At 38.2% G+C, this 8,460-nt stretch overlaps 1 protein-coding gene across 3 annotated transcripts in view; it reads right to left on the bottom strand.

The window, feature by feature from the left end:
- Positions 1–2,841: 2,841 nt before the first annotated feature.
- LOC107729084 (potassium channel subfamily K member 5-like) overlaps positions 2,842–8,460 on the bottom strand; it is an 8,831-nt gene continuing 3,212 nt past the window's right edge. Inside the window, exons 3-6 of one of the 3 annotated variants that reach the window (XR_001638554.1) lie at positions 7,834–8,000; positions 7,578–7,746; positions 5,155–6,179; positions 2,842–3,807 (exon numbers count right to left, since the gene is read on the bottom strand). Coding sequence is in view for 1 of the 3 variants with exons in the window: in XM_016539441.1 (XP_016394927.1) it covers positions 5,467–6,179; positions 7,578–7,746; positions 7,834–8,000 (1,049 nt within the window). In the remaining 2 variants the exon portion in view is untranslated. The other 2 variants (XR_001638553.1, XM_016539441.1) reach the window with 2 other exon arrangements.

The following is an 8,460-nucleotide window of genomic DNA, read 5'->3' as shown; positions in this document are numbered from 1 at the left end:
AACCATCCACGAACACAGCTTCAGAGTGCTGGATGCCCAGACACTGAAAACAACGATCGTGGCCGTCGACGGAGGACAGGAAACGACCACAACCAAGAGGACACGGACAGAATGTCTTTAAAAAGATGCGAGCCATCCGTGATCAGAAACTGCTCTATTAGATGAAGCACCCAGGGGAATCGCTGAATTAACAGGGACGGCGCTGACTGTGCCATAACGCCACCCAGAACAGCCTCTTCTTCCAGCAGCAGAGAGAATTCGCCAGGTGAATCTCGAACTGTGTTCATTCACTCAGCTCCGAAGCAAAAATCTGATGAGTGGATGCACCTGTCGCCTATTTATAGTGGCTCAGGTATGCAAAATCCACTAACCAAATTTCATTGGTGATTTCTCTTAATCAGAGAGGATTCAGGCTCCCAAGTAAGACAACTAATGTCGTCATCGACATAACTCGAAAGTTTCTACAATATTTAGTGGTAGCTTATCAGTGGTGACTGTCAATTAATGTACATATGACAGAAATGTACGGAAAAAAAATTTAACCATCCACGAACACAGCTTCAGAGTGCTGGATGCCCAGACACTGAAAACAACGATCGTGGCCGTCGACGGAGGACAGGAAACGACCACAACCAAGAGGACACGGACACTCATGTGTGGAGAAGGAGGCCTTGGGGGACTATGCAGTCCGGTTCCGTCTATACAGTGTGAGGCGCATGAAGAAGGAGAAGGTCCTAGGGGAGAAGGTGTTCTACTTAACCAAACTCAATCTGCAGGGCAAGCTTGCTCTGCCTGTTACACTAGAGCCTGGCACATCTGTTCCTGTAAGCAGTGTTTGTGTGCATGCAGTATACATTGTCCATAGCCAATCCGATTTCAGAGTCAGAATTATAGATTTTATAATGGTAATCCTTTAATGTCACTATTATTCAGGGCTGTGGATCAGTGGTGAGTGTCTCTTGTAGTGCGGGAGCTCTGTCATACCCTTTCCATCAGACACTTATGTGAAGCTTACAATGCTGGACTCCAAAGGGAAAGAGATGTCCAAATGTAAGACCTCTGTATGCCGTGGCCAGCCCAACCCAACCTACAAAGAGACATTTGTGTTCCAGGTGGCGCTATTCCAACTGTCCGAGGTGACCCTGCATGTGTCGGTGTACAGTCGGCGGAGCAGCATGAAGAGGAGAGAGCGGGTTGGCTGGGTCACTCTGGGCCTCAACAGCACCACAGAGGATCAAAAGGAGCACTGGACCCAGATGAAAGAGTCAGAGGGACAGCAGGTCTGCCAGTGGCACACCCTCCTCGATTCGTAGGGGTGCAGGGAAACAATGCAATGCGGTTTGTGGTCATCTGAAGGTTTAGTAGGAAAATATGAGTACAAATTAAGGGATTTGTTCACACTAAATTGAAAGTTCTATCCTAATTGACTCCTTCATGTTGCTCTATATTACTTGCTTTTTTTCATGAAACATCATCTATCATATGGCTTCAAAAGACAGGCAACTTGTCATTTTTGAAGTTTGACAGCCCTTATTTGCTATCTTTATATTGAAAAGCATTTATGTTTTGTGTCCCATGGAAGAAAGAAAGTCATAGGAGGTTTAGAACGGCATGAGGGTGAGTAAATGATGACAGAAGAGTGATCTTTGAGTGAACTATTCCTAAAGTAGTGAGTGCAAAATTGCGGTCATGTTTGCGAAACTTCTGCAAAAATTTTTGGGCAAATTAGGTCAATTTTTGAATGAAGCACCGCTTACTCAGCAGTTACTTCCGAAACATGCAAAAAACATTGCTGCAAATTTGTCTGTTAAAATTTTAAGAACTTCACTCTGATGTGAATGAAATACGCATGGGGAAATTTTCACACCATGTGTCATTCAAATGAAATTCCCAATTGCATGGATTACACCTGAGATGACTGCATTTTGCCCCCGTGGAATTCCTCCTTAAAGTGATAGTTCACCAAAAAATGAAAATTCTGTCATGAATTACTCACCCTCATGTCGTTCCAAACCTGTAAGACCGTTCATCTTCGGAACACAAATTAAGATATTTAAGTGAAACCCGAGAGCTTTCGGACCCTCTATAAACAGCAATGCAACTACCACATTCAAGGCCCAGAAAGGTAGTAAGGACATCATTAAAATAGTCATCGTTAAAATATGCCATCAGTGGTTCAACCTTAATTTTATGAAGCTATGAGAATACGTTTGTGCTCAAAGAAAACAAAACTTTTACTTTTAAAAAATGGTTTTAATACTTTTAAACTGTCGATAATAGTTTCTTCTCTTCCGTGTCAGTCTTCGACACGCCTGCACATGCGTGTGGTGGTGCAGCAGCGTTCTGACGTAGACATCCATCTCTCTTAGTTCATCGTCTGTATAGTCTGGTTCAAATAAGTAGGCTTGGCATGATTTCTATCGAAATCTTCAGACATGTATACGAAGACTGTTTTATGTAGAGCGTACAGCTTCCTCTGCTTGTAAATAAGGTGCAGCGTATGCGCGTTCGAAGTCAACGCGGGCTCCTGCGTCAGCAGCATCACACATGTATCGTGGTACTGTCGTGAACGCGCGTCGAAGTCTGACACGGAAAAGAAGAAATTGTTGATTAAAGTTGTTATTTTTATTTTCTTTGCACACAAAAAGTATTCTTGTAGTTTCGTAAAATAACGGTTGAACCACTGATGTCACATGGACTATTTTAACAATGTCCTTACTACTTTTATGGGCCTTGATTTCATCAGAAATATCTTCAATTTGTGTTCCGAAGATGAATGATGGCCTTACAGGTTTGAAACGACATGAGGGTGCGTAATTACTAACAGAATTTTCATTTTTGGGTGAACTATCCCTTTAAAGTTAAATGTGGCCGCATCTTAATTTGTACTGTAGAGGAATCCTCCATGTTGGAGGTGCTGTTGACTTCTTAGAAAGACTGTGTTCCTCAGGATAGCAGTAATGGACCTGCTGTTTTTTGCAGTGTTGGGATGGGAAGGCAGGAGACTGACTGAAAAAGACGCCTTATGACGACAATAGAAAACTGAACTACTGCCATTGGCACTGCCATCTATACCAATTGTTTATTCCCATCAAAGCATAACTGCAACTGTACTGTATTATTGGCAGTTGCAGAAGCATTCAAATTACTTGAGGTTTAGCCTTTGTACTTGACTTGCAAATATGCAAATACAAATATGCACTGCATGGTAACAGCTAAAGCATCAAGAGAAACATTCAGAATAAATATCGGACCAAAGCGCAAGACCATAAACCTAATTCTGTTTTATGAAAGGATATAGGGACTATATCACACCAGCAATATTGCAAAAATATTTAAAATGAAAATGTACAAACAGTAGGGCTGCTGAAGACTGTCTAAATGCATCTAATTACAAGTAACCGATGTCTAAATGTAACTGATGCAAATTTGAGTAATTGAACTCATGATTTTGTCATCTGTTTTCATATTGTGTAAGCAAATGCTGCATCATGCATATGTTGATGCTGATTCAGGTTCGTTTTTAATCTTTGGACACTATACATTTAATAAAATCTAAATTTACAAACATTTATGCAATCATTACTAATGTTATGGTAGCTTGGAAAAACTGATAATAATGACACTCAAATGTATGCTTTCATACTTTATGGAGAATGTATGTGTTTTTAGAAATATCTCAATGCAGTTTGGAAGGACTTAACTAAACTAAGAAGAACTTGGTTGTTCATCATGCTCAGTCATGTTTAATTTCATCACTTCTGCCAACAGACCGGATGTGGTTTGGCAACAGCAGATAGAGACATTCTGTGAAAAAAAAAAAAACTTTTTATCATCAAAATTGGCATTGAAAACAAAACCTAGTACAAAAATATATATATACAAATGATAATCAAAGAGTCAAACAAAGGGCAAAATTCTTAAGCAAAATCCATCAATCAGGTGGTAAGATCAAGTTACGTCCCATAACACATCCTCCACAAATCTTTCAAGAGGAGGCAATTTTCTGGAAGCCTGAGTAGGTGCTTCATCAGCAGGACAATGCTTAAAATGCTTCCCAAGTGCAAGTTGAACAAAGGGCAAAATTCTTAAGCAAAATCCATCAATCAGGTGGTAAGATCAAGTTACGTCCCATAACACATCCTCCACAAATCTTTCAAGAGGCAATTTTCTGGAAGCCTGAGTAGGTGCTTCATCAGCAGGACAATGCTTAAAATGCTTCCCAAGTGCAAGTTTAACCTAAGAACAGCAACAGAACCGTTACAGCATTCAAGACAGAAAATATGGTCAGAATTTAATCTACAATATTACTCCTTGGCATGTTGCAACCTACGACGTTTGCCAAAATGTTCAGAACAACACTGTGTAGGACACTGAGTCCTACAATGCAGTGTGTTCTGCAACTTAACCATTAATTTCCAGTTTGACTGGAAATATACTGGAAACACCATCAACTCTTTTCTAAATAGTCATTTGGTCAAACTGCCAAAATGTGCTAATTTTTGCACCAAATTGGATAAAATAACCATTTTTCTCTCATAAATTATGATAATAATAACAACAACTGGATTAAAACTCACTCATTTATAGATACAAGAGGTCATGTGCCAACATTACAGCATTATATTCATACTGTTTCACAATCTATTTTCAAAGGGATGTTCCAGGTTCAGTACAACTTAAAGGTGATGCATGTCATTTTATATTTTAAATTACCTTCTATTCCAGCTATATATGGATATAGACACATATGCACACAATATCAACTGAATATTAGACTGAACATGGTGTAAAACACTGATGGTATCAAAACATTGCTCTGTTTGTTTCGGCATCCCGACACAGCGATATCGGCTCAACCAATAGTGTGAGTTCGGGGCAGGACAATCTGGTTATCTGACAAACCCAGGGATAATGTTTGGGAAACCTTTTTGAAAACTGGCATTATTATTCCAACTCCTTTGCTGGAGCTTAAGAAGCTTAATGTGTAACCAGGAAGACTACTTTAAAAAGTGCTTTAATCCGTCCGTACGGCACAGTTAGCAATACGCTAGTATTCCATTCCAAACATATCCCAGGATTTCTCCTAGCTGTCATTTTGATGACAAATCCAGAGAAAGAATGAAAAACCCATGGTTAAAACCACAGTAACACCCAAACTTTCCAACGTCTGTGAAGGAAATCGGTTTCATTTCCTCTGCCAACCCTCACATCCTTATCTTGGTCACAGACTGGCTGCACAACCCAGTTTGATACCTGAATGTCTTTCAATACTGCGGAAACCAATGAACACTTTTGCAGCTTGATTTAGGTAGAGGAAGTGCAACATTCTTTGGTCTTGAAAGGTCTTCGGAGTTCTTCACATGCTCCTCCTTGTGTCACCTCAGCCATAGAGACCTTCTCATCTGAAAAATCATGATTTAAAGCAGTGCTGAATTTTTTAGGTCTCGTAGATCAGACTCTTTGTCAACCAATGCTTTTTCTCCTCTCTAACAAATGGTCTTCTGATACTTTGGACACTGAGAATCTTGATCCTCCGTTGCTGGTGGTAAGGGTAGGGCTTCGAACAGGGCTCTGAAAGATTGATGGGTCTGATCTTCTGGAGTTCCATGCACAACGTCCAGGCTTCTCTTCTCTCTTATTTTTAGTGTCTCCTTGGTGCTCTTTCAGTAGGGTCTGTTCCTCTTGGTTGTTGTTGTTGTTGAGGCCTTCCGTTGACTCTCCAGACGTGACCATGCACATGTTCGCGCTGACGCTGAAGCGGCGTTTCAGACGAGGAGAGTGATCAAGTGGGATGACCAGGCCGTGCAATAGGTCACTACAGCTCTTGGACCGTGCCAGTTCCTCCTCCTGCTGCTTTTTCTTCCTTCTCTTACCTGTTCCGATGGCTTGGATAACATCGCTGTAGTCTTCAACCTTCTCAGACATGAACTCAAAGATGTCAATGATGCCAGAGAGAGGTGTTGGCTTTGGGACTTTTTTGACTTCTTTTTTTACCGGTATATCATCGATGGACAGCCTGTGGCGTCTCAGCCTTCTTTTCTTCAGGACTTTATGGGCCTCGACCACCATATGCACATTCCAGCTGAAGAAAAGTGACAACCAGGCAAGACCCAGGCAGATCCATAACTGCACAAAGAATTTGTAGAGAGTTGGGTAATCTTTATCTGGGTTCACACCTATACGGAGAAACAAAGTGAATTTCCTTTATTCAACATAAGCCAATAGTTGAATTTGCCTATCTAGAGCTATTTTTACACTGCACAGAAGCTGTTTTTAAGCAGTATATGTTTATACAGAATCACAATCACAGGAAACAATGCATCATAAGTTGGTTCACGTGTACAGCGGACAGAAAGATGCAAGCAGAGAGATTTGCACCAAGCTAAATTCAGCAACAAGCTAAATTTTCAACGTACGCCTTCTCTCTACTGTGCTCAAGGTGTAGTTTTTTTTTAGACTTTATAAATCCCAAAGACCACCAAATTTGATGAATACTCACTCAGCTATTTTCATGTACACAGAATGTCGTACTGTGTATGGAAAATAGTAAGCAGGGTTATTATAGTTAACTAAAACCATAAACAAATGTTAATTGAAATAATTGTTAATTGAAATTAAATAAAATTCAGATAGTTTCCAAAGCAACATTGTTGTTGTTTTTTAGTTTAACTTGATGTACTAAAACAACTAAAGCTGAAATAAAAATGTATATAAACTATATTTAAAAACAACAAAAACTAATGAAAATGACAATACCACACAACTAAATTACTAAAACTTTAAGTAAAATTAACATGAAAAAAAAAATCTAATTCAAAATATTAACAAAAACTGTATCTAAATTATACTAAAATGATATGTATAGTAAGTATACTATTATAAATAAAGACAGCATGTTTGCTAATTAAATATTTAGCTTTTATTTGACTTTGTACTGAAAACCATAAATTATTGAAATATTATCTGGAAAATATTTTTTGTTTTAAATGTATATTGTTTTTACTTTATTTATTAAGTTAACAGTGTATCCTTTCAAGGATATCAATATCAAAATTTTCAAGAAACATTTTCAAAATAATTCAAATGTATTTTCATATCACGTTTAATTAGAATCAGAATCAGAAAGAGCTTTATTGCCAAGTGTGTTTACACACACACACACACAAGTAATTTGTCTTGGTGACAGGAGCTTCTAGTGCAGAAAGTACAGACATGCATATAACTTAAGGTAATGAAATATAACACTAATAATAAAGAGAATAAACAAATTAATAACAAAATAATAATAATAATTAAAATATTTATAAAATGTTGTTCCTATGCATCTTTATAGAAAAAAAAGTGTCATACTATTAGTTAGGCAGTGGTGATGAAAACATCTATGTCTTGCTGTTAAATGTATAAAAATACAATTAGCACGTTTTTTTAATTTGTCAAATTTTCCTCAGACCACAAAGCACTTTTTTGTAATCTCTTTGCGTTTCCCAGACCACAGTTTAGTATAAGCCCTGCGCTCCCTTACTCACATTTTCTTCAGCACAAATGTTCAAATCGATTTGCAATTGTTCAGTTACCTGCTACATAGTCACCAAAACCAACAGTCGTCAAGGTGGTGAAAGAGAAGTACAGGCCTTCTAAGTAAGTCCAGTCCTCAAAGTGACTGAATACAAAGGCTGGGAAGATCAAGTGAACCAGGAAACCCCATAAAAGGAATACAACTGTGCAGGTGAACTGTACTTTTTTCTGTAGTGAAACAGAGACATGAATAGGGGTGTTAATAATATTGTTTGTCTCTTTGAAAAGTGAAGGCTTTGTTAATGATGTTCTTACCACAGTGAAGCTTCTGTGGAGGAGCACCTGACTCAGGCGCTTTGCCCTGCCACCAAAAAATGTACCCAATTCACTTATCCAGGTGAGGCAAAGAGGAATGCCACAGAGCCCATACAGGATACAGAATAAACGGCCTCCAGTTGTCTTCGGCGCAACATTGCCATAACCTGAAATCATTGAGTAGACAAGTCTGTGTAAAATATTTGTATTCTGTCTCAAATTTGATCGTTATGTATGGAAGCCAATCAATCAATAAAAGGTAACCAATTTTTTTAATCATATTTTTCATCATACATTACCATTTTTTAAATCAAGAAATCTTACTTTTTTTTTCTTCTCAGAATTGCAAAAAAGCGTCAAGATTTATGAGATACAATCTCAGAATTGTGAGACATAGCTCAAAATAAGATGCAAGACATAAAGTCTAAATTTTGAAGTCCAAATTGTGAGACATAAATCCATAAATCATGATAACAATAATTTTAATAATAAACATTATTTTTTATTCTGTGTTGGAAATGTGCTTCCATAAACAGGACACCTACAGGTCTGTGAACCACTGTATTTCTAAATCAAAGTGGCATTCTAATGATAATAATGCTATGACTTAAAAAAAAAAAAAAAAAA

Source organism: Sinocyclocheilus rhinocerous, unplaced genomic scaffold (assembly GCF_001515625.1).
Source record: "Sinocyclocheilus rhinocerous isolate Xijiao unplaced genomic scaffold, SAMN03320098_v1.1 scaffold788, whole genome shotgun sequence".
NCBI classification, from domain to species: Eukaryota; Metazoa; Chordata; class Actinopteri; order Cypriniformes; family Cyprinidae; genus Sinocyclocheilus; species Sinocyclocheilus rhinocerous.
Note: the sequence above shows the minus strand (reverse complement) of the source record. Positions and strands in the feature narration are given on the sequence as shown.